General features: G+C 41.0%; 1 protein-coding gene across 1 annotated transcript in view; it reads right to left on the bottom strand.

Annotated features, from left to right (window-relative positions):
* LOC116504366 (sterol O-acyltransferase 2-like) overlaps positions 1–25,770 on the bottom strand; it is a 29,564-nt gene extending 3,794 nt beyond the window's left edge. The window contains 15 exon segments of the mRNA XM_032211347.1: positions 1,901–2,036; positions 2,436–2,528; positions 3,559–3,656; positions 8,756–8,807; positions 9,531–9,576; positions 9,762–9,843; positions 10,718–10,793; positions 11,651–11,933; positions 14,449–14,556; positions 18,572–18,628; positions 18,857–18,901; positions 18,904–18,983; positions 19,484–19,542; positions 22,029–22,125; positions 25,531–25,770. Coding sequence (XP_032067238.1) covers positions 1,901–2,036; positions 2,436–2,528; positions 3,559–3,656; positions 8,756–8,807; positions 9,531–9,576; positions 9,762–9,843; positions 10,718–10,793; positions 11,651–11,933; positions 14,449–14,556; positions 18,572–18,628; positions 18,857–18,901; positions 18,904–18,983; positions 19,484–19,542; positions 22,029–22,125; positions 25,531–25,770 — 1,552 coding nt within the window.
* Between the last annotated feature and the right edge of the window lie 402 nt (positions 25,771–26,172).

The raw sequence follows: 26,172 nt of genomic DNA, 5'->3' as shown, positions 1-26,172 counted from the left end.
GAGAGGGGGAGAGACAGAGACAGAAAGACAGACAGAGAGAGAGACACACACCACAGAGTGAGAAACACAGACACACACAGAGAGAGTGAGGGTGGAGATACAGAGAGAGAGAGACAGACAGACAGACACACAGAGAGACACACAGAAAGAATGACAGAGAGGACAAGAGGGAGGGAGGGAGATAGAGGCAGAGAGCCATACAGAGAGTGAGAGACAAACAGACACACACAGAGAGACAGAGAGAGACAGAGAGAAAGAGAGAAAGAGAAAGAAAAAAGAAAGAAAAAGAAAGTGGGAGCGGAGATGAAAGAAAGATAGATAGAAAAAGGAGAGAGAACAAAAGGAAGGAAGGAAAGAGATAGAGAGAAAGAAAGAAAGAAAGAGAAGAAGAAAGAAAGAAAGAAAAAGAGAGAATTTATGACCACAACCGAGTCCAAATTTTGGTTACTAAGCAAAAGTGTTGTTAAGTGAGTTTCAGCACATTTTTCAAATTGGCCATGCCTATATGGTCACATGACCGCTGAGCCACTTCCGCAAAACAGGCCACATCCACAGAATAGTTTCCAAAAAAATTGAAACCCACCACTGCTACAATAGGAGATTGCTCATTAAGAAATCTAACATAATAGCAATTTCCATGTTAATTACAAGACAATATGCCCATCCCTACTTCCATGGAGGTAAAATAATTTGGGAAATAGAGTTCTCAAAGCATTGTCATTGCAGGTGGAACTCTCTGTTCCTAGAACCTAGGCTATTTTCCTGTTGCTCCTTCATTTGAGTGATTATTGTGATTAAAACATTTGTTTTGGAAATGTGGACTTCTGAAATAACAAAATTTTGTTTTCCAGTTATTAATTTTGTTTTTGCTCTGGCTTCTTAATTTGTAAAACTGGTCCTGTTTGAGATTACATGATCCCTACTGCTGGAATAAAGAACCTTAATTTTCATAGAAGAACCACTGTTTACTCAGTCAATGACCAGCAAGATTTGAAAAAAATACTACACCAAAATAACTTTCTCAAGCATGAAAAAGCTGCCTCCATCCTAACCACACAGTGCATCATATGGGGCAATAATGCAATGTAGATGGGTGCCTGGGGAATTCTGGAAGCTGTAGTCAAAGTCACCAAGATTGAGAAACATGTTCTGACCTAGACTTAACAGAATCACAAAACAGACTCCTTGTCCTGAACCCCCCCCCTTTTTTTTTTGGCTAATGTGAATTCCTTGTGTTCACTTCCAGCAAAGTCCCGGAAATAAGCCTTTCGAAGTTTAATTGCAACAACAGACCTTATCAGTCCTTGGACAATTGCCAGGCCCATAGCTTCCAAGGGCAAGGCTGTACAATAAAATATTGGCAAGGAGTCTCTGTGAGGCACAACTCAGATAAGTAAATCTTCACAATAATAAACAAACTAATTGTCTCCTGGAAACACTACTCCATTTTGCCCCTATTCATTCCATATAGGAAAGGCCATTCAATCCACTTGTGACTTTACTCCCAAGTTGACCCCTGTTCCTTAATTTATTTTGAATAAAGTGGAGCAACTCCACCTACAAGTGGTAGAAAAAATGTATCAAAAGGACATGAATGTGTGTTAATTGGGAAGTGTGGGAACCGCAGACCAGCAAAAGGGCAGAACAGAATAGCAATAGCACTTAGACTTATTACCGCTTCATAGTACTTTACAACCCTCTCTAAGCAGTTTACAGTCAGTCTATTGCCCCCAAACCTTGGTCCTTATTTTACCGAGACCACGGATGGGTGGAAGGCTGAGTCAACCTTGAGCCGCTCAGAATTCAACAGGAGCAATCCATGCCACATTACTTTTTAATGGGCCTTGCTTGAATCCTCTGAGGGATGGTTTATTAGTCCATTTCCTGAGGCAGTACTAACCTCCAGTCATGGCAAAAAGCACAAACATGACAGGAAAGAAGAAGCCAAAAGCCAAGGTGAAGAGGTATTCATGGATAACCGCTGACAAAAGGAAGACCATGAACATAGCTCCAGTTCGGGCTCTCCCTCCTATCAGCTGGAAGAGAAGGAGCACAAGTGAATTATAGACCTCATCCTGGTGTTCACCAATAAACAATGAAGACAGGCATAGAGAAATTACACAGAGAAGGTGTACTTTAGGGGGTAATATAGGGTGGGTTTTATACCTTGTCAGTCATTTCAGGTAATCCAGACAGTAAACCAATAATACTACTTTTATTGCAAAGTTTCAGAAATAGAATCTTGCAAGGCTGAAAGCGCTTCCCCCCTTCCTGACCTTTTTTTCTGAACCACAAGGAAGAATCCCTCCTGAGATGTTATTCTACCAATCCTGCTCTGAGCTGAGACATCTCCTTTTGATCATTGCCCTGGCTGCAGTTCTTCCTCCTGCCCCCAAAGATTATTCTCACAGCCAATTACGGCCTTACCTACCCACAGAAAATCTTGATAAATAGCAGTACAGCCAATCATGTACAATCCCATTCCATGACCGAAAATATGCCGAGAATGATGTGGAATTCCACCAGTCCTAGGCAGGAAGAATGAAATAAAGAGCATTAAAAACACAGAAATGTCAGGCTTCAAACAGGAACATCACTGTATTTTGGCAAGGAAGAGACAATCCACTCTAGATTGTCTGTTACAGATAGTCCTTGAGTTACAAGGGCAGTCGGGATTAGAATTTCCATCACTAAGTCAGTGGGGAAACCAGTGGGAATTTGCAACTGCCAACCAGGGCTCTTATAGTCCCTACACATACATGGTTCCACAGGTGGTCTTCATTTAGTGACCACAATTGGGAGCAGCAACAAAGTTGTTAAGTAGTTGTTAAATTACGTTATTTATTGCCTAATTTATTGTTGAATTTACAGAGCTGCCTATCTCATCTCAAGTGACTGCGGTGCCATATGATAAAAGCAAAAATTAAAATATTTTAGAAGCCCATTAAAACAATTAGTACAGAAAATACATGTTTGCAATCTTACTTCTACTTTCCTTCTCTTTACAGACCTGCAGAGGTTGTAAATGTTAGGATTGATCATAACTTTATCATCATAGTTGTAAGTGCACCCAGTTGCTACATGAGGGACCACCTGTATTTATTACTTTGATTACAAGCAATCGGATAGTTCAATGTCAGTTTCTTCAGTACAGTTGTTTAGGCAAGTTGAAATTTGCTTTTCTTTCAGAACCATAACCTCTTAGAACTCTTTCCAAAGTTTTTCAAACTGTTCTTCATGGCCAATGGACCATTCAAGTATATCCATGAGATGCAGAAATGGACAGACTGACATTAAAGATAGAAGAAGAGATACAGAGTATTTTTGAACATGGGGTATGTTTTATAAAAGGTTGGATAATAGACATAGAAGTTAGGAGCTGGAAAAGTATTATTACGTATGCAAATTGACCTAGTCAATACACTGTTCACAAAGTACTTTTGTATGTTAAAAATGTACAAATAAACTGTTAAAAATAGTATATCCATGAGGAATGAAATCCAGACTTCCCATATCTTTCTTGCCCCCCCTCCCCCTCTCGTTCTCCCTTGTCATCACCTTATAGAAAGAACGGTCCGCAAAGCGCAGGATCTCAGCAAATATGTTTTGCCAGCAGTCCTGGAAGAAATAGAAGACCACGAATAGAAATGATATCCCTGAATGAGAGAGGTAAAGAAATACATTAATTCTTCCCACTTTCGGGAGAAGGAAGAGATTAAAAATTCAATTATTGTTACAGATTTAAGAAAGACAATTGCAAATCAGGTTAGACTTTTAGGCTAATATCCTAATGGAATATCTATAGAGATTCTTTTTTTTTTTTAAACAAATTTTTTATTTCCATTTTCATAACATACAATCACGTGTATACTACACATAGCCAGTATCATATAGTAATAAATCATCAACGCCCAAACAAACAAACAAACAAACAAACAAAAAAAGAAAGATATAAGCCCATTGTTAGCTCTTCTGCTCTCCATACACCTCTTTCTTCTACCTCTCTCCTACTTCCTATCTTCCCTCCCTCATCCTTTCCTGCTTTACTTCCCCTTCCCTTCTCCTCTCCTCCTCTACATTCCACTCTTCCTTCTCCCCCCCTTACCCTCTCTCCTATCCCATCCTCCTCTTCCCCCCTTACCCTCTCCTCTCCCTCTCTTCCCATCTCCCTTCTGTTTCCCTCTTCCTCTCATTGGTGTATTTCCGCTTCTGAGCCAACTCCAATCTATGTTGATAGTTTTTGTACTTCCATAACAATATACTTAACAAATCGTAGTTTTAAAGAAAACATAAGCGAAAACAGTATACATGTGCAATCATACCTTAGAATTGAACATCCCTCGTCAAACCTCCCTCCCTCCCCCCCCCCCCCAGCCTTCCCTCCCCCGACTTCCCAGAACCATACACGGTATAAATCTTTAACAAAAACAGTCTAAAATATATTGGGGAAAAAAAGAATGGAAAAATTGATAACTTCTTTACATCGAGCTTAGCTCCTCCTTGCTAAACTAACTTTAAACAATTTATATCAGTCCTGGTGTTAATCATAAGCTATCTGGAATTTCTTAGTCCCGTATTTATTTTGAATATAATCAATCCGTTTTCCCCATCTCGTTTATCTGTATTTATTTTGTATATCAATCCATTTTACCTAGTCTCATTTATTTCTCTTGTTTAATTGGTGCTTATGATATGTAGATATTTTAGCCATCTCGGCTAAATCTGTGACCCCCAGAGTCCCCTCTTGGGTTATAGGCAAGTCCTCCCCCTCCAGCATTGCGCCACCGACAACCCAACTACAGTCATTAAGTGCAAAGTCAAGTCAATCTCCACAGCTGTACATTCAGTCCATAGATGTACCCTTATTCATTTAAAACAAAGTATTCTGCTAACAATTTTTACATTCATTAATATTTCACATGTCTGAATAAATTTTCATTCAATCTCCCAACACCTTCTTGATTGCATCACCCCTCCCAACTCCATCCAAACTGGGTTATGAACTGATGAAGCTCTGGCACATATCTTTATCTTCTTCACCCTAGAAAACAAATCATTGGTAATTAGTTGATTGTTGTATTTTAGTTGTTGACCCATTCATCTGGTAATCACACGGTATTGACTTTGTTCCTTGGCACCTTGTACTTCTGAGGGAGAGAGATGATCCATCCTTGTTGATAGTTGTGTAGTTTGCTGTCTATCTTGTCCTTCTTGTTCTCTTTCTCTAGGCCCAGGTGGGGCAGGATGTCTGGCCTTCAAGATATTATGGTAAAAGTCTCGAGCTTCCCCTACTGATTCAAGACGGTATTTTTGCCCCTCAAAGATAAATGATAGTCCAACTGGTGCCTCCCATCTGAACTGTAGCTGACGATTTTTAAGCTCTTCAACTAAAAAAACATAGTCTTTCCTGGATCTTAGCATTTGAGGTGGTATCTCTTTCAGAACAATCACCTCCTGACCCCCAACATGAAGCTTAGTTTTATAAGACTCTTGCAAGATCATATTCCTCATGTCTCTTGTATTAAAATAAATCACAATGTCCCTTGGGAGCTGCTTCTGTTTCGCCAGCCAGAAGTTAGAACGGTAAACCTTATCAATTTTCCAATCATAATTTCCCCCTGGCCTTCCCAACAGATTATCAAAGGCTTCTGAAAGAATCTGTTTCAGGTTCTCCTGCCTGTTTTCACGCAAACCTCTTATTCTTAAAGCAAACTCCATTTGACTATACTGTAGCATAATGATTTCTTTTTCAGCATTTCCAACTTTTTGTTGCACCATGTCTATTTTCGATACCATATTAGTCTTAGCATCATTAAGATCTTCTAATCTGTCTTCAATTTCTGAGAGATATTCTGTTAACAAATTAACAACTCCCAGCATGTCATCCCTCATCTTCTGAATCCGTGTCTCAAGTTTATCAGACACATCTTTATACGCAACCAATATCTCCTCCTTAATTTTTAATTCCATCGTAACTGCGAATTTTTCAAAGCCTCGGCCAGCTTCTTCTGAAAAAATTCTTTAGTCAGTATCTCGCCTGTGGGGGGAGGAAGTGGAGACTGTGGCTTCGTGCCAGGGACAAACGAGCTTCTGAAGCCGGGGGGGGGGGGATTTGCTTGAAAGCCATTCCAAGTCTTAATCTTCTTCAACCAATTAATAAGTCTGTGCTAGTCAATTGTGCAGCTGTAACTGATTTTTAGTATTAAATCACTCCCCTTTGAGATTTTAAACTCCGTAGAAATTCAAAACTCGAACAGTGTTATGAAGCTGCTCGGGGCCATTTTGAGTATCTCTTTAGAAAGCAAGATATCAGAAGGAGTTCTTGTAAAAACAAAAACTGAAGCTAAGAATTGATACAAACAATTACAAATCCACATGTACGGGGTCTGCTTGCCTTGGGATCAATAAATCAAGTTTTGTTCTGAGGATTTGAGTGTTGCTTTGTACTGCTAATGCAGCAGAAATTCCTGGCACAAAGGCAATTCTGCCGTTGGCTGGCCTCCCCCCCTCCCAGATACAATCTGCGAGAGTAAGTTGGCACGATGCCCAGTAGAAAGCCCACGTTATCTTCTCAGCATGAAGAAAAAGGTAAACAAACTGTCAGATAGGTGATGGATGGCTCATCTGCCAGTAACGTGTCCAAGATTTGGGAGCCGAAAAAATCCGCTCCCGTCAGCAAGCAAACTCAAACAGGAAGTCCCTCTATAGAGATACTTAATCATCCAGGTCATCATTGTCCCAAAGGCCTTTACAAAAGGCAACTTGACTTCTGGGTTTTTTCCTTAAAAATGTTTCACTTCTCATCGGAGAAGCTTCTTCAGTTCTGAAAATGAACTAAGAAGCTTCTTGCATGAGAAATAAAGCTTTCACAGAAAAAACCCCAAGAAAGTCCAACTGACTTTTAAAAAGTACATTGGGCATATCCAAGTGGAAGAGAAGCAGAATGGCTGGACTATGTTATTTTTAGTTCCTGTTGTTAGGAACTATCTTGATTAGTGGCCATTTGCAGTCATGATGGTGATGAGAAACCTACTTTTGCAACCAACCCTACATTTATAACCTTCAAAGGTTTGTAAAACCAAAGAAAGCTGAAGTAATCTCACCACACAGTTATGGTATTACTTAGCAACCATTTTACTTTCAAGTTGCTGGTTCCAACTGTGGTCACTAAACAAGGACTAAAGTACCATGGCACAGTATGAGTTGAGAAGATCTCTTTTTGTGTGATGTACCTGTTTTTAATTAAGGCTGTAACCCTGCATTGTCAAAGATTTAGACACCTACGCATTGATGCCATTCAGCTGGTGTCCAAATGGAGTCAGAGACACTGATACGAACTTGCAGTTTTATATACTAGCAATCATTTCACTTAATGTTCATATTGGTGGTCCCAACTGTGGTCACTAAACAAGGATTAAAGTACCATGGCACTGTATGACTGGAGAAGATCACTTTTAGTGTGATATACACCTGTTTTAATGAAGGCTGTAGCCTACATTGTCTAAGATTTAGACACCTGCAAATTGATGTGTGAGTCCACCATTATTATTGTTGATGGTGGTCATAGTCAAACAGATTTTTTGACTGATTTTATGACCCTTTTGTCCATCTATTGAGTCCAAGGGATAGGCAGATGTTAGTGTTGAGGGTGTTAAAGGTATTGTTGTAGGATATAAGTTGCTCCATGCAAAGCTGGCTTTTGCAATTGACTTACAGTAATTTGGTCAATGTGGATGGTGTTCAAGTTGAACTTCAAGGAAGGATAGTAGATCTGGGCAATGTTCAAAAGAGCATATAGTGCAGAGGTGGTATTCAGCAGGTTTGACCAGTTCTGGAGAACCGGCAGCAGAAATTTTAAGTAGTTTGGAAAACTGGTAAATACCACTTTTGACTTGCCCCAACCCCATCTATTCTCTGCCTCCTGACTCCCAGATAATCAGGAGGAAATGGAGATTTTACACTAATCTTTTCCTGCCACATCCACCAAGCCACGCCCACCAAGCCATGCCACGCCCACCAAGCCATGGCCACCACTGATATAGAGCATGGCACTTGGAGAATAATTAAGGCAAAAGTAGAAGAAAAGAGTAAATATCTGCAGGTTGCGAAAGCACTTTTACAGGAAACAGAATCATTCAACAATGAATTCATAAAGACTTCTTTGCTTGACTTTTGATCTATTTCGCATACTTTCATCATGAATAAAAGAGCAGCCTGCCAGACCTACACCATCATTTTCTGTAGCAGTTACATATAAGCCAAAATCATAAATATTTTGGTTTGTTGTATGAAGTAACTATTTCTTTATTAATATATATGCTGCGCATCGTTATCCAAAATAACTCTGGATGGCTGTGTACCACTTAGCTGATACATATAGTCCTGGTCGTATGACCACAATTGAGTCCAAAATTGGTATTGTAAATGAGACCATTTTACGACTGCCCCCATTTTACGACTTTTCCCACCAGTATTGATGGCATGTATTTTGATCACGTGACCATGGGAATGCTGCAATGATCGTAACTGAAAAAGTTTATAAGTCTTTTTCAGTTCTGTCGAAGGTCACTAAACAAATGGTTGTATGTTGAGAACTACCTGTAGTATGTCTCCCTTCACTTTCTCTAAAATGTGATAATCCTGATCATGTTTGAGGCTCTCCTGTTTCTTCTCGCAGTATGAGGTCAACATCCAATTGCGTAGCATTACTGCTTAATCCCATTAAACAAATGAAATCACAATTGTTTCCACATACCGGGTATAACTGAATCAAAGATGGAGAGCAGCAGGGTTTTGATGGTGAAGGGCTGCTTATGCATGTTGCCAAGTTAGGGATGAAGTAGTATTTCAGAAGGAAATTCACAAAATATATACCAGCCAAGAACTGTGGAACAGAGAAAAAACTCTACCTTAGCGACCTACTGGCATCTCCATGTTGTTCTGGCAAGGCATACAGGTTGTCAGCTCTCAACTATGACTAAGAGAATCCTCTTCTGTTCTATGATCTCAGAAGCTGGATTTGGCTGCCATTTTAATATCCTACAAAACCCAAATACTGTCCTCCAACACCATCCCCTCTTCTGTTTAATTTTAGTCAATCTGTCATAGATTTCTGCACTACACACATCCTGAGTGGTTCTAAGTTCCACCAACTCTGCTCTCTTCCAAACCCCTTTTTCCTTTCCTTTTCCTGTGGAGATATTGGGAAAATACGTACATTGTCTAAAGCTTAATTGAACATCTCTTAGGAAAGTGAACTGATTTGCATCAAGTATGTCTCAGGAGAAATGTTATAACTCATTCACTCAAGGCTACAGAACTCTGGGAAATTTAAATGGTGGCCTTTGGTCACCCAGGGCTTCTTAAAATAGTATTGTTGGTATTTACTCCCTTGGCCAGCTAAGACACCTTAGGGTTACCAGTCTAGCTGAGTCTTGTGCAAAAATCCAATAGTCCCCAAGCACATTTCTAATTCACAGAGAGGCCAGAAAAAGCCATCTGTCAATGAAAACTTAATGTGTTTCTCTCACCTCGACCAGTTTTCGGATGACATAACTCCAGCGGATGTATGGATCTCTATAAGGAAAGGAGCAGGGATTGAGTTGAGATATAACAGAGTAGTTCCCTTTTCTTGGAAAATACAATGGTTACAAGGTTGCTCTGGGGGCATGAACTGTATCTCCTGAAGCCCATTTTGCCCATTCTTTTCTCACAGAGCTGAGAAACCAGGGAGCCCAAAAACACAATATGCAAGGAGTTACCTTGGATAGCTCATTCTGTAGATCAAAGTTGGGCAGAAGAGAAAATATAAGTAGGTTGAGAATTCAGGACAGCTTATCTTACCTGGAGTGGGAGGGAAAGAAGCAAAGGAATGGTTGAAACTTCAGCTGCACTGAAGAAATAGTTGCCCTGGAGCTTCCATGTTGCTCAAGTGGAAATTAAGCAAAGCTTAATCTGTACATGACAATAGCAATAGCAATAACAATTATTCTTACAGTATATATAGCTTCATAAAGCTTTACAGCCGTCTCTTACAGAGTCAGCATATTGTCCCCAACAATCTGGGTCCTCATTTTACGAACCTTGGAAGGATGGAAGATCAACCTTGAGCTGGTGAGAATCAAACATCTAGCAGTTGATAGAATCTGCCTGCAATGCTGCATTCTAAACACTGTGCCACCACAGCTCTTCTTATTAGCATAGTTTATGATTCATCCATGTACAAAAAGTAGTTAAGGTGTACAGGATGCAGAATTCAGCTTTCTGAAAATCTGCCTCCATTGGTATACAAAAGCAACAAACAAGGAATTCCATGTATTCACAAGGATTAATCACCTATATTCTGCAGTTTTTTCTGCAAAATAAAGGCTGGCAAATAGGAGAAATTGTGATTTGTGAGGAATTTGGAGAAATATACTTGACCCAGGTAAGAGGTTTGCTTTGCTTTGCTTCCATATTACTTTTCTTAGAATTTTGCAACACTTAAAATCTACTTACAACATCTACCAAATCACTGATAGGCAAATAGAAAGTGTAATCCAATTCTTTCATAGGTTGAGAAAGTCTGTGATAGCAATCAGCATGTGGAAGCCAATGGTTACATGATTATCTTATGCTACAACTCAGATGCTGCAATTGGTGGAAAATCAGTTTGGGGACTATGAGGGTGACTTGTAGCTATCGTAATCAGCACTAAGAGCCTCCAAGTCAAACTCACCAACTTGGTTCCTAGCGTGGAGAAGAGGAGGCATCGATTCTCGCAGAAATGAGTAGCTTTTCATCAGGAACCGGATCTATGCCAGACAGGGGAACAAGCAAGGAAACAGCGTGAAGTTGAGTCATGTTGTTCCCATGTTCCCATGGTGGATCCTATGGATCCCATGGTGCTCCCCACTCTGTCTGTCTAGACTTTTCAGACGGAAATGGTCCCTGCTTACTCACTTGGCTAATTGTAAACTATACTATCTTTCTACTCAACATCTTGCTTGTATGAAATCTGCTTTTATTCTAGCTAGCAAGAAGAACATATATTTGAGGCCATGGCAAGTGCTACTGTCACCATTTATATATGACATACGATGTCTGCTAAGGACCATATCTTCTGTCACAAGACTTTTAAAAATGTACTGTATATCTTCTTCAGGGCAATGTGTAGGGAAGTATGTATCTTTAACCTGGCCTATCCTTAATGACTCTATTTGGGGTTTGTCTAGGCCGTTCAGAGGATAGCAGCAGTGGTGGGATTCAAATAATTTAGCAACCGGTTCTCTGCCCTAATGATTTCTTCCAACAACCAATTCACCAAACTGCTCAGAAAGTTAACAACTGATTCTCCTGAAGTGGTTTGAACTGGCTGAATCCCACCACTGGATGCCAGACAGGAGAAAGCTACCTAAACCTGGAGTGAGGTTGGAATGTCTTCTCTGTACAATGGCAAATATGGCCTGTATATGGAAGTATACATTTATGCTACAGGGGCCTTTCTAGCGCTTGCTACTATCTTTACATTTCACACTGAGATGTCCTGAGGCAACCAGAATTCCTTCATAATTCCAACTTCACTTCAAATGTCAACCTTAGCTTCTCCCATTTCTGTTTAAGAACTCCTTTCCCCTGTACCCACTTTTTTTGTGCTGCCCCAGTGCCATACCTGCTCAAAGAGGACAATTTTACGGGCGGCAATTCCCAAATTACAGTAGACAGCAATATAGACGGGGAAGAATCCCAGCACTGCAGCATGGCAGAGCAGCACCAGGAACACCAAGGTGGCCGTCAAGAGGTTGGGGAACCTGGTCATCTTCAAGCAGCCTGACCATATTTGCAGGGCCTGATAGGGCACAAATAAGGTGTAGAGGAACATGCAGAGCCAGGCCAAGAGTGCTGTGGGCAGCTGTCGAAAGCCAATGATAAAGAGCTCGAAATCCAAAACAAGACTGTGGAAGAGAAAGAAGAAAAATTATTCTAAGGATGCTGCCCAAAAGATGAGGATGTTTCAAGTGAAATAAGCAGTTTCTCTGGGTTATCCCCAATATTCAGTGGCATGACTGATGAAAAGTGAAGGGGATTGGTCCTGCTATTTTGAGGAAGGAAACTCATGAAAGTTCCCATGAACTCTTCAAAATAGTCAGAACAGAGTTAAAATGACGGAAAACCCACCTCCAACTGAAAAAATTACGATCAGTTCCCCTTTGTTTCATAATCTTGTTTTGTTTCATAATCTTTGTTTCATAACCTTCATAATTTCAACTATTGCTCATCCTTAAATATTGGACCCACAAAAAGGTTCCTAGCAGAATTTAAATGGATCAGGAATAGAGGACGGCAAGGTTTTTTGAAGGGTCTGTCATATTAGGAACATTACTCAACATTCCTATCAGAATAATGTCCAATCCTTTTTTGGTACATCCCCCTGAGCTTTCTACAGTCATGTGGAGCTTAGGTAACTGTATAAGACATTTATTACCTGTAAATCTTCCATTTTGAAAATTCAAGGTGAAATACCTGGACTTTCCTTCTGATTGTATCCCCAGTGAAAGCTGAGAGATTGATCAACTAACCCAAAGTGACCCAATTAGATCCCTGACTGTGAATGTGAGCTTGGCTCTCTGTCTTCTATTGGACTCCTTCCTTGATCCGCTTCATGCTTGTTCCAATACATGTTAGAATGTATTCCAACTACAGAATTAATCAGCCAGAGATGGCAGTGTTTACTTAGCACCTATGGTTATAATCTATGGTTCCCTTATGTTCTGAGGAGAGTTTCCTGCAACAGTTGTGACAGTTGAAACCATTAAGCAGCAAGGCCCATAGTGACTATACACTATACACTCTATTTGATCTGTATGACTACATAACCATCCTCTGCTACCAATCTGTATGGCTGTATAATAACCCTCTACCATTTCTATAGAATAAAGCAGAACTTTTAACAATGCTTCAGCTTCTACAGAACTGCTGGTGATTTCAAGGATTTGCCTATCATGGACATTTCCTTCTCCTTCTTTTCCTTTGAGGAATTATTTCATTTTTAAGGCTTCCCAATTAAAAAGTGGCCCATGGCAGCATACAGCATTAAAAACAAATAAACATTACAGTGAGCAGAATGGCCAAAAGGCTGGAATGATGCCAGAACCAGATTTTTCATAGGTAGATGGAGACTTCCCATGAATGAAGGCAAAAATACGTATCCCAGGATAATGTTGGGGGATTCAATCAGGGTCAATTGCCGGGACTGGAGGTTTGATCTTCCAAGCTTCAGACTCGTGCTGGAGCAAATCCTCAGGGAAGTCCTCTCTCACCTGAATGTTTGTTGGTTTGTTTTCCAGGTCTTTCAAGGTGTGTTGCTCCATTGGACAGAACTGATAGTTTGGTTTGTGTGCAATCAGCATTGCCAATACTTTTGCCTAATTAATGGCATGTTTTTCTGGCTCTTCTACCTCTGATCTGTTGAATATAGAGTCTAATGCTCCTATCAATTCTCTTAGGGCGGCTTCACTCCCACGTTCTGGTGAGAGAGAAGTTCCCTGAAGATGGGCTCCAGCACGAGTCCAAAACTCGGAAGACTAAACCTCTGGTCCCGATGACTAACCCTGATTAGATCCTTATGTTTTTCCTTCCTACGGCTACTGGATCTCGATTATAAAAATCCTGCTGAAATATAGGTGACACAGCAAATATTTTATATCTCCCTGCCACCATCACATGGTCATTTGTATTTTTTCATATCCCATCCTCTCCAAAAGGATTAGTTTCCTTCATGTAATATCTTTCACTGTTCCTACTTTCTACATTTTCCCTTTCCTGTATTAATAGTAAATTTAGCCTGCTTTTCTTAAAGTCAATCAGTCAATTAATCAATTTATTTAATGTCTTGACCACTGGTCAAATGGAATGGAATATAGTACAAATACAAATCATGACAACAAATGGCAGTTGCATACAATGTGAAACAACGCATATGCTCAGCCATGAACACGTCCATAGAAAGATCCAAAAGGTAACAAGATTCATTCAGAAGGAGGAGTAGAAGAAGTGTATCTGTGTAACTAGATGACTAGCATAGAGGAGTGTATTTGGATGCCTAGCAAAGGTGGCACCAATGGATGCATTTCTCACTTAGGTTTAATCTCTAGGTGGGCATAGGAGGGTCCCAAGTGTTACTGTTTAACAGGAGCACAAAGACAAGGAGAAGAACAAATTCCATTATTTTTTCAGCTAATAGATGAACAGTGACAAGTGGGAGGAGATGCAGTAGGGTCAAGCTGCCTGCAAGGCCTCAAGGATGTTAAACTTTGGATGGAACCTAAGTTTAAAGATTAGGTAAATGTGCTTTTAGGATTACTACTGTGTTCCTTAGCACAAAACAAATAGCATCATCCCACATTCTCCCCATAATTAGCATACATCAGAGGACAGCCTTTCTATCCTGCCCCCTTTTCTGAATCATACCGTCCTTCATCGATGGAATCCACAGTGATTTGTTTGAGGACAAAGATACAGAGCACGGCCACAAATATGTGATGGATTGTGCGGAAATATTCCACCTCCAGCAACGTGCTGTAAAAGAGAGACAAGTTGCCAGCAAGTAAGTAACAGAAGTTGGGAAAGATGGGCATCTGGAGATCATTGGACAAAAACTGGGAACCAAAGATTTTCATTTAGTGTTCTGTGCAAAAACTTGTAGTTTCACTTGTACAAAAGAAATAATATTCAAGTGGCTGGGGGGAAAATGTTCCATCTCTTATTTCTTCTACTATGCTAATAATAACTCTTTGTAATATTGTGCTAATCAACCTAATCCTTTCAAAAATACTCTATTTTGTTTCCCATCAAAATACTCTATTTTGTTTCCTATTTTGTATCTATTCTTTTTATACTCTCCTGGCACTCACCAAAGACTCTCAGCATTGTGTGGCTATGGAACAAACCTTATTGGGCTGTTTCCAATTCTTGTTCTTCATCAACAGTGGAAAATCAGTTATTTGCCCAAGGCCACCTTTATAACCTGAGGCCTTAAAGAGCCGGCTACTTTGCACATTGTCCCTCTGACTAAGTCTTTTTTTTAAAAAAAGTATTTGTTATTTTCAAAACAAACACAACACAAAGAATCCTCCTTCTTTACATACTGTAGAAAGTGTATCAGTTGGTTACAAAAGACTTTCGTGCATCTCTTCCACAGTCATCAACCATAATTCATATTAACTCAAGTATTTTAACTCAAGATATATTTATACATATTACCATCATCATACCTCCATTTTCATTTGACTATAATTGTTTAAATGTCCTTTATCATAAATATACCAAGATTTAAAACATAACCATACTGGCATTTCATTTGCTATTTCTAATATCCTCCAATAATGCTAAATCCTTATGGTCTATTCTGGCTAAACATCAGTGGTCGGTTTCTACCTGTTCGCACTGGCTCAGGAGAACGGGTTGGTGAGAGGAGGTTCGACCAGTGGACCCAGAAGTAACTTCTGGAATGCCTGCTCCAGCCCTGTCACTTGCTCGCTCACCCCGCCTGCCCAGAAGCCGTTCCATCACCTGCTCACCCCACCCTCCACACTATCCTACCTCCCCCCCACTCACTGATTGGCTGGCTCATCAATTGCCCTGTCCGCTTCTAAGAACCCTATCCAAACCCACTTACCTTTTTTCCTGCTTGGCTCTCTGTTGCTGCCTCGTTTATAGCGCAGGGCTGCAGGGCCGCCAGAAAGCGCGGGGGTGGGGATGGCGGCGGGGGCTTACGCGGCATGGCTGGCATCTTTGAAAACTTTGGGGACCTTGCAAGGCTTTTGCAAGGTCCCCAGATTTGCCTAAGATGCCTGGCTGCCAGAAAGCATGGGTGCGGGGGTGGGGATGGTGACAGGAGCTTACATGGCACAGCCGGCGTCTTTGACAAATTCGGGGACCTCACAAGGCCTTTGCAAGGTCCCTGGACTTGCCTAAGATGCCTGACCACCAGAAAGCACCGACGAGGGAGTGGGCATGGCGGCGGGAGCTTACGTGGTGCGGCCGGGTCTTTGACAAGTTCGGGGACTTCACAAGGCCTTTGCAAGATCCCCGGACTTGCCTAAGATGCCTGACCACCAAAAAGCACGGTCATGGGGGTGTGGATGGTGGCGGGAGCTTTCGCGGCACAGCTGGTGTCTTTGAAAAGTTCACGGACCTCGCGTTCCTGGTCTTCCCAGATTGGTTTGGACCTGCTTTTTAACCAGGCGGCTGTCAAGAGAAAAGAGGGCAGCGCACGGCACGTGGGCTTGTGCAGCAGCTGAAGAACAGGAGGCGAGGATTCGGCTCTGCACAAGCCCAAGGGCACACGCTGTCCTCTTCTTTCTGACAGCCACCGGGTTAAAAAGAAGGATGAGACTCCACTGGTCTGGAGCCATCCACGGGGTGAGGGGTCCCTCTGGGTTTCCTCGTCTTCTGGGATAGGGAAGGAAAAGCAGTGAGCAGGCGGGCACAGCCTGGCTTCCAAGTAGGAAAATGAGCATCTAGACCCAGCAACACATAGGAGAGAGGCTGAAAGCAGCCAAAAATTTTTGGTCCATTTTCGTGCCTTCAGGTGGAGCAGAGCACAGAGCCAGGATGCCGTGCGGGGCCTACTTCCCTCCACCCATAGGAACAAAAAACGGAATGTAAATGGAGGGTGGGGTGGTGGAGGCACTAAGTGTGACTGCAGGACACAAGCACACACCACACGTGCAATTCGGTGTCAAGTCCCATATTTGGGAGTGGAGGTGTGAATGGAGAAGCATGGAGAGCTCCAGTGGCACAATCCACCAGACAGCAGCGGCAAGCTCAGGAGTTTTCTTCTGGATTCCTCTCTGTTCTGCCTCCTCCAATCTTCCAAAGTTCTTTCCCCAGGGTGTGATAGCTTTATCCTGGATTCCCCTGTGTCCTGCCTCCTCCGATCTCCTAAAATTCTTTTCCCAGCATGTGATAACTTTCTACTGGATTCCCCTCTGTTCTGTCTCCTCTGATCTCCTAAAATTCTTTCCCCAGGGTGTGATACTTTATCCTGGATTCCCCTGTGTCCTGCCTCCTCTGATCTCCTAAAATTCTTTTCCCAGCATGTGATAACTTTCTACTGGATTCCCCTCTGTTCTGTCTCCTCCGATGTCCCAAAGTTCTTTCTCCAGCATGTGATAGCTTTCTACTGGATTCTTCTCTGTCCTGCCTTCTCCGATCTCCCTAATTTTGGCCCTTAATCTTCCAGTTGTCTATTTTTAGGAGGTTTTCCCCGCTCTTTCCCCTCCTTCATAAGAGTCCCAAATTTTTTTGCCACATGGCTTGGGTGGTGGTGGTGGTCATGTGATTGAGTGTGCATGAGTGATGTCAAGTTGGCCATACCTGCCCAGTCATGTGACTGCCAAGCCACGCCCACAAAATAGGCCACACCCACAGAAAAGGTTCTAAAAATTTTGAAACCCACCACTGTTAAACATCCATAATATTTAGTGGCAAAAATTTCTAATCCTCCTTTCCAAATCACTGTTTACAATTTACATCCAATTTCCTTATGTTCTACTATATAATATATATGTTGTATTTGTGCTGATAAATAAATACAACACAAATGTAACAAAGACAACAGTAAAAATATTGGGTTTCTGTCTGGATGGTCTCTTATGACGAGCCGATGGACAGAGAATGTAAACAGTGAACTTCCTCCCATATTTGGGCATACCAGGGGTTGTGACTTTATATATATATATGTATGTGTATGTGTATGTGTATGTGTATGTGTATGTGTATGTGTATGTGTAGTGTATGTGTATGTGTATGTGTATGTGTATGTGTATGTGTATGTGTATGTGTATGTGTATGTGTATAGCTTATGTGTATGTGTATAGCTAGCTATAGCTATCTCTCTCCCTATCTATCTATCTATCTATCTATCTATCTATCTATCTATCTATCTCTCTCTCTCACAACCCCTGGTAAGCCCCAATTTTTACTGTTGTCTTTGTTATATTTGTGTTTTATTATAGTCTTCCTTTATTTATTTATCAGCACAAATACAACAAAATGTAACAAAAAGGCAACAGTAAAATATTAGGTTTCTGCCTGGATGATCTCTTGTGACGAGCCGAAGGACAGAGAATGGAAGTGTGATCTTCCTCCCATATTTGGGCATACCTGGGGTTGTGACTTTATATATATATATATATATATATATATATATATATATATAATATATACACACACACACACACACATACATACATATACATATACACATACATACATACACACACACACACACCACACACAGTTATAGTTATCATTATCCCTCATTTATTTGACTATATCCTTTATTATAACATTTCCCCCCTAATAATCAAAACTTAAGTTCTTTTTTTTTAACCTTTATATGTAACCAAAAAAAAAATTCTAATGTTCCTTTCATAGGTACCATTCAATATCATATCCAATTATTACTTATAATAGCAATACATATGTATACTTTATTACCATTATCAATTATTTATTTAACTATACTTTAACTACTTTGTACATTGTCCCTCTGACTAAGTCTGGTTCATACCATAGCCATACTTACTCAAACAAGGACCGTTGAGGGACAAAGACTTTCTTCTTCAGTAGCTGACCCTTCTCTCTGCAAGATAAGATTTCAAAGCAGGTAATATTTAGTATCTCTCTCAAAACCCTTCTCACCTCTGAGAAGGGTGGTAAAGGTAAGAGTCCCTGAGGATTTTACTCCACAGTCAGTGATGACTATAGGAGGCAGTGCCCATTTCTGTTTCAAGGCCATTGAGCCAGCACTGCCTGATGACTCTATTCTCCCCATCCCTGTGTAAAATCAATTGCCAGGAACCACTTCCACCTGCTTTGCTTCTTTGCTGGGATGACGCTCAATTGCTGGGTCTGGAATGAGCTTCTTCTTCCAAGGCCTTATCTAAGAGATCACTCAGCTGACTGTGTACCTGTTCTAGTACCTTCGCCTTCATTACCTACCAACAAAACAGAGGGAATTTAATGATGCCCAGGCCTGTCATAGATTCCTAGAATGCATTTAGGTGATGGACACTGTTAGGGAATTGCACAGATGACGTCCAAATGGAGTCAGAGATGCTAACACTGAACTTGCAGTTTTATATAACTAAATATATTTACAGTAGGAATATCATGAGGTAAATTGCAGAGAGCACATAGCAACTAATCACAGCTTAGATTGCCTCAGGCAGTGGCAGCTCTCCTCCACCAATAGCTATAACTTTCTGTTCAGTTGCTTCCCTTCTTTGATCTGTTACAGAAGCTCCCTTGCTCAGAAAACCTAATAAACGTACAGGAGCTAATCCTCTATCACAAGTATAGAGACCATGGGACTGTGGAGCCATAGAGTTGACCATTTTCATCATTCTTGATAATTCATCATTTAGGGAGAATATTTGTTTCTCTAGTCCATCTTCCACTTGCTTTTATTATTACCTATTATAATATCTATTATTACCTCCAGGTGTCTCTTCCATTGGATGTGGGCAGTAATTTTCTCCCAGTGTTCAGCTTCTGCTAGAGAATTAGAAACAGCTTCTGTTTAAAAGCATGATTTGACATTGGGCGAATGGAGGAAGTCAATTCATTGCTTGGATTAGACAGAATTTTTCTCAATTACTACTCGAAATCTCAAACATTTGTTCCCCCACTCTTTACATTCTCTTTCCTTTGGGATGGATAAAATAGGTCCAAAACTATCTCTACCAGGCTTCTGAAGTTCATTATATAGCATATGATTTTTTCAGTTTTGTAGCCTTTTTTAAAAACAGATTTCCATACTATAGTAGCCTCTTTTAACCAGCAGATCGGGAAGCCTGTGTTTAGATAAGGAGGAAATATTGTCAGAACGTCTGACAAATATTAGAGTGTAGTACTGGTAGTCCACAACCATTCATTTAATGACTGTTTGATGTTATAATGAGACTGAAAAAAGTGACCCATGACCATTTTTCACCCTTACAACCATTGCAGCATCCCCATGGGCAGGGGATTAAAATTTGGACATTTAGCAGCTGGCATGTATTTGATGGTTGCAGTGTACTGGGGTCATTAGATCCCCTTTTGCGACCTTCTGAAAAGCAAAGTCGATGGGGAAGACAGATTCACTTAACAACAGGGTTACGGTCTTGTGATGAAAATTCCCAAATGTTTTCTTTGTAACCAGTTAACTAAGATGTTCCTTGTTTCCTTCAACTAAATGCTTGCATTGTTTTGTCTTTGAAAGATGAACTTTAGCATTTCTGGACAAAGGCACACCTGCTCTTCATGCATAAGGTGACCAGATTTTCAGATTGGTAAAGAGGGACACCTTTGACCGGGGGGGGGGGAGGGGGGCTTAATTAAAAATTTTATACAGAGCAACAAAATTTTTCATATAATGCAAAAATAGTATTGTAATTTTTTTTTTAACATAACTACAATTTACAAATATAAATTGTACCTTTTGCGAAACATCAAAATTTTGATCACGTGACCATGAGGATGTTGCAACGGTCGCTAAGTGTGAAAATGGTTGCTAAGTGTGAAAAATGGTCATCGGTCACTTTTTTCAATGCCATTGTAACTTTGGTCACTATACCACCTTTCTTGCCACAGTTCTTAAGTGAATAACTGCAGCTGGTATTTTGTATTTTGGATAGAATCTTTTTTTAAATAGTCCAAGACAATTTAAAAAAATAATCCACACAGAATAAAGCTATTTTAAAAAATCCTATGCACAATAAATAAAATATTATTTTAAAATACATTAAAAATAAAAGAAAAAAAAAAACCAGCTCAGTTACCAGGCACAAGTCAATCCAGAATGATGTAGATTTAATACAAAGAACTGATCAAATTAAAATGGTGAAATTAGTCAGGGAAATATTTTTCAAAGAAACTTTGGCACCATTTTTTCTTCCACACGAGCCGACCTCCAACCTCCATGCCCCTCCCTCTGGAAAATCCAGGAAGTAACACTCGCAGCCCCTCTAGCCAAGCATTTCCTGGAGCTCTATGGTACTTGGTCATTTTTTCTTATAAAATGAGGTAAAAGGGGCGCACAGGGGGGGGGGTTCGTTTTCTTGCTTTAAAGTTTTAATATCTTCAATGAAAGTACTGAGACAGAGAGAGGAATTAGACAGGGTGTCTTTTGTCTTGCCCCCGTTAGTATTTCTTAAGCAAATCCACTGGGCTTTCAACATGAAGCCAGAAAATCGGGACTTTTTAAAAACGGCCCGGGACACGGGACAAATTGTTATAAAGCGTGACCGTCCCGCTGAAATCGGGACATCTGGTCACCTTATTTATGCATAACTCCTGACCTTTTTTGTCATAAATTTCCATATTATTTCTTACTGATGTGTGAATCAATCATTATAGGATGCTTGCCTCTCTGCCCACTTCATAGGTTGCTGTCAGGCCCCAAACCAAGAATGACATGCAGTGATTCTTCCCAGCTGAGTTCTTTTTATTTCAGACCTATAGACAGAATCTTGCCAAACCCTGGACTCTTCTATCTGCATCTACAATACACTATTAGGGAAGGGCTGTCTTCAGTCTCTTTCTCTCACACATAATGTCTGGACTGAACTGTCTCTTCACCCCTTCTGTAGAACCACATCGATAGAACTCCCCTCTATTTTCCCATTACTTTAATGTACATTTGATTATCTCCTGTTCCTGAATCCCTTCCACCCCTACAATTACTTTATGAATATCTGTATTAAGGAGAATACATAGAACAAACATTATTCCTTTAACTACAAGTACTGCAGTTTTTTTAGCAGGTGTTTGGAATGGCAGGAGATTCTTAGGATTGGATTCCAAAGCATTTGAGGGATACTACATAGCTCTCTAGTAAATATAACGTTTTTTGCTGAGGCTCCCAAAATGCTAATCTCTGCATAGTACTACTTTTCCAAGACCTAATCGAAAATCCCCAGATTATTTATCCACAGCAGGGATATCCCCCAATTTGTGTAACAAAATATATCATCCATGCTCCTTAAATGCCCCCTTACCATTGAGTAATTGTGTCTCCTCTTCTCCCCTGGTCTGCTCCTGGAACGTCTTTGTCTCACATTTCCATTGCTTATTTCCCTTGGGTCCATGATGGTTCTGAAAGTAGAGTTTCTTAGGTTAATTTCATACTCCAGTCCAGCAGTCAGAGAACTAATTCACTTGGTGGGGGGGGGGGGGAGAGAGAAAGCCTTTGGTGTTAGAACTTTGCACTTCCTTAATACACCAATGAGTTAAGTAGTGTCAGGTAGTGATAGTAAAGATAGAGAGGTCTGATCTCCCTATCCTGATTAGCAAGTTATACATTTTCAGCTGAATTTTGCACAAAAAAAGTTCTTTTTTTAATAAAAGTTTTTTATTTTTTCATTTTCATAACAAATAACCACATGTATACTATTACATAGCCAACATTGTTTTATTTATTAAATATTTATATCATTAGTCTTACCATCAACCCCCAAAAACGATTATTGGCTCTTCTGCTCTCCATACACCATATTTGTACCTATCCATACTTTCTCCTCCCTCTCTCCTCCCCCTCCCTACCTTCTTTCTTGCCTCTGTCATCCTTCTCTTCTCTACTTCCCCTTCTCTCTCCTTCTCCTCTCTCCCTTTTCCACCCCTTCTTTCTCTCCTCCTCTTCCCCCCACGCCCTCTCTCCCAACTCTCTCTTCTTCCTTATCTCTCTCCTCTCCTACATACTCTTAATCTCATTTACTTGGTGTATTTCAGCCTCTGACCAGGCTCCATTTTATGTTGATAGTATTTATAATTTCACATTAATAAACATCTTTAATAATTTGTAATTCTGTTTTTATAATCTCATTATAAGTATGTTTCATCTTCCCCCTCCATTTTTCCTTGTCTTAACTTAGCTTACATTTAATTGTCTTTAAATAACAATCCTTGCTGCTCAATGTTCATTACAATTCCATTGATCTGCTCTGTAAAATAACAAGCAATACACACCTCACTTTGTTCATCTTCTTAAGAGTTCTATATGCATCCATATTTCATATATTTTAACCTATATTTAATTGTCTTTCCATTATATATTCAATCAATTAGCAACTCACTTTAACATGTAAAAGAGTAAATCACATACCTGTGTTGATAGAGAAAGCTCAGAAAGCTCAGAGCACAATCTCCCTTAGCATAGAAGATGATAATCATATACATATATGTGAAACTGCTAAAGAAATGTGGGAAGGATTACAAAGGTGCATGAAAGACCTAATTTCAGCAATCAACTGCATTTGTTTGGAAAGCTATACCAAACCAAGATGAAAGGCCAGGCTATGCAGGATTACATAATCACATCTTGGAAATGATTGAACGCCTGAGAGGTGTAGGAGAAGCAATAAAAGATTTTCATGTTGCAATACTATTAGTAATTTATTAGAAAGTTATGAAATCCTTTTCACAGCATTTGAGGCAGGTCGAGATGTCAAGCTGATATTGGGATATGTTAAGGGCAAACTTGTGGATGAATATAAGTGTAAAACAGAAAACATTAATAGTGTCCGGGTTTCTGTTGCAGAGTCTGCTTTAAAGACGAAAAATAGGAGTTACGCGAAGCAAGAAATATGTGAATGCTTTGTGTGCAAGAAAAAGGGCCATTTAAAAGCTATTTGTAGAATGGAAAAACAGATTAAATTACAGAAGGCCAAAAGTATGAAGGAATAAAGTGATTTTCTTCAGATAATTAGCATGCTTTTCAATCCAAAGATTGCACCTTATGTTTGCAAGCAAATATGTGTTGATTCAGGAACTACAAGTCACAGTGTTAGATTGTCGAGAAAGCAGCAGGCAAGAGGCGTGAGTCAGTTTCAGCCCTTTTTATTTCAAGAGTAAGTGACCCCTTTTAAGGAGCTCCGACAGATCAACTGGCCAATGACAGTTGTTTAAACTTCCCGGGTTTTGGGCAATCAATTCGCGGTGAGCATGTGAAAACATGTAAATTAAGGAGGTCCGGCAGCCCAGCCGGCCAATGACAGTTGTTTAAACTTCCCAGGGTTTGGACAACCAATCCACGGTGAGCACGTGAAAACATGTAAATTTATCAACCTACATCCATATGTAACACCTCTCCCATCCTAGAATGAACAATGTCCAATCCCCGCTTACGTTGGTGACATAGACTCTCAGGTAGGCAGGCGTGTCAGTCTCCTACTTGACCTGCGCAGATCACTTGTCCCTGGGAGCTCAGCCGGTGCAGTCGAGCCTGCTGTTCCTCTGGCTGCCTGGGAAGGAACCTTCTGGAGCTTCTTGGCCCGCAAGTTGAGCTCCGGCCTGGTTCTTTGACTCCTGTGGGATGGCTTCGGACACAGCTACGTTTTCACGGCTCAGGTTGGGCGGTCATCCCTCGATCTCTTGGCTTGGTTGGGCTGGTTCCTGCCCTGCTTCCAGCTGGCAGTTGAGCATGCTCTGCAGGGCGGAGACCTTGGGTTCTCTGGGAGTAGTTCTGAGCCTGCGTGCGTCCAATCGTTTCTCAGTTCAGCATCCGCCAGGTGATGTCAGAACTGGTTGCTGGGCCTTCACCAGATTCATCCATCCTCTAGCTCCACTTGGTGAGGGTTTCTTTTGTGAGCCTCACCATTTGCTTGGCCTGTCCATTGCTCGCCAGATTTAATGGGGCAATGAGAACATGCCAGATCCCTTGCTCTGCGAGGAAAACCTCCATCATCTTGGTGGTCAGTTGTGGGCCATTGTTGGAGACCAGAGTGTCAGGTAGGCCATGGGTTGACCTCATTGTTGAGGTCCAGCCCCGATTAGAACAATGCATGTGTTGTGATTTTAAATCTGTCCTTTTCTTATTTTTTTCTTCCTCTTCTTTTTTGTAAGTCCCTGGAGTCCTTCGGGATTGGGCGGCATATAAATTTTAATAATAATAAATAAATAAATAAATGGGTTGCAAAAAATTTCCAGAGCGCTCTGATGGTGGCTTCTGCCGTTGTTGCTTATTTAAATTTTTTATTTCCATTTTCATTTTCATAACACACTCACATGTATACTATACATAGCCCATATCATATATTATTAAATAATAATTGCATCAGTTCCTCTTGTCGACAATGCCCCCGCAAAATAGAAACCCATTATAGCTCTTCTGCTCTCCATACACCTCTTTCTTCTACCACCCTCCAACTTTCTATCTTCCCTCCATCATCCTTTCTACTCTACTTCCCCTTCCTTTCTACTGCTCCTCTCTCTACAATCCACTCCTCCTTATCCTTCTCATCTTCCCCCTTACCCTCTCCTATCCTTCTCTTCCCATCTTTCTTCTTTCCTACTCCTCCTCTCCTTGATGTATTTCTGCTACATGTCAATATGCTTAGCCTATCCTATTTTTAAAGAAAAGTAGTAATAAGAGTAATGAGAATATAAAATAAAGAAAAAAAACAGTATACACATGGAGTCAAATTACATTGAAATCTAACACATCTCATCTAACCGTATATCCCTCCCTCCCACCCTCCCCCCCCCCAACCCCCCACAACCTACCCCCCCCCCGGTGGCTTCTGCCATTGTTGATTGCATGATCAGGACCTCCAGCCATTTGGAATAAGCATCCACAATGATCTGGAACATCTGCCCTTCCACTGGTCCCAAGAAGTCGATATGGATGTGCAACCACAGTCTTTTGGCTGCTTTCCACTCCCGCACGGGTGCCCAGGGTGGGGCTGGTGGCGTCTCCTGACAATGACTGCAAGTGGCCACCCACTCCGTGATGTCCTTATCCATATTGGGCCACCAGATGCAGCTCTGGGCTAGTGCCTTCATCCATACTATTCCCGGTGACCCTTGTGGAGGGCTTTCATGGCTCACCTCCGCAGCTTCTGGGGTACGATGACTCTCTCCCCCCACAACAACCCTTGATAGTTGATAGCTCTGCTTACTTACTTTGGTAGCTCTGGAACTCTTCACTCAGCTTTTCCTGTGGCCACCCCCTCAACACCCAGTTCAGAAACTTTCACAACCCTTTGTCCTTTTGTGTGTGCTCTACAATGTCCCTGGCGGGCTGGCTGGGTCAACGTCGATCAGCAGCACCACGGTGGTGGGGGTGGGGTCTTCCATCAGCTCCGGTAATGGGCAATGGCTGACTGCATCAGCGTGGCTGATGTCCTTCCCTGGGTGGTGGATCAG

Source organism: Thamnophis elegans, chromosome 2 (genome assembly GCF_009769535.1).
Source record: "Thamnophis elegans isolate rThaEle1 chromosome 2, rThaEle1.pri, whole genome shotgun sequence".
NCBI classification, from domain to species: Eukaryota; Metazoa; Chordata; class Lepidosauria; order Squamata; family Colubridae; genus Thamnophis; species Thamnophis elegans.
The sequence above is the reverse complement of the archived record's forward strand: the minus strand, read 5'-3'. Positions and strand labels throughout refer to the sequence as shown.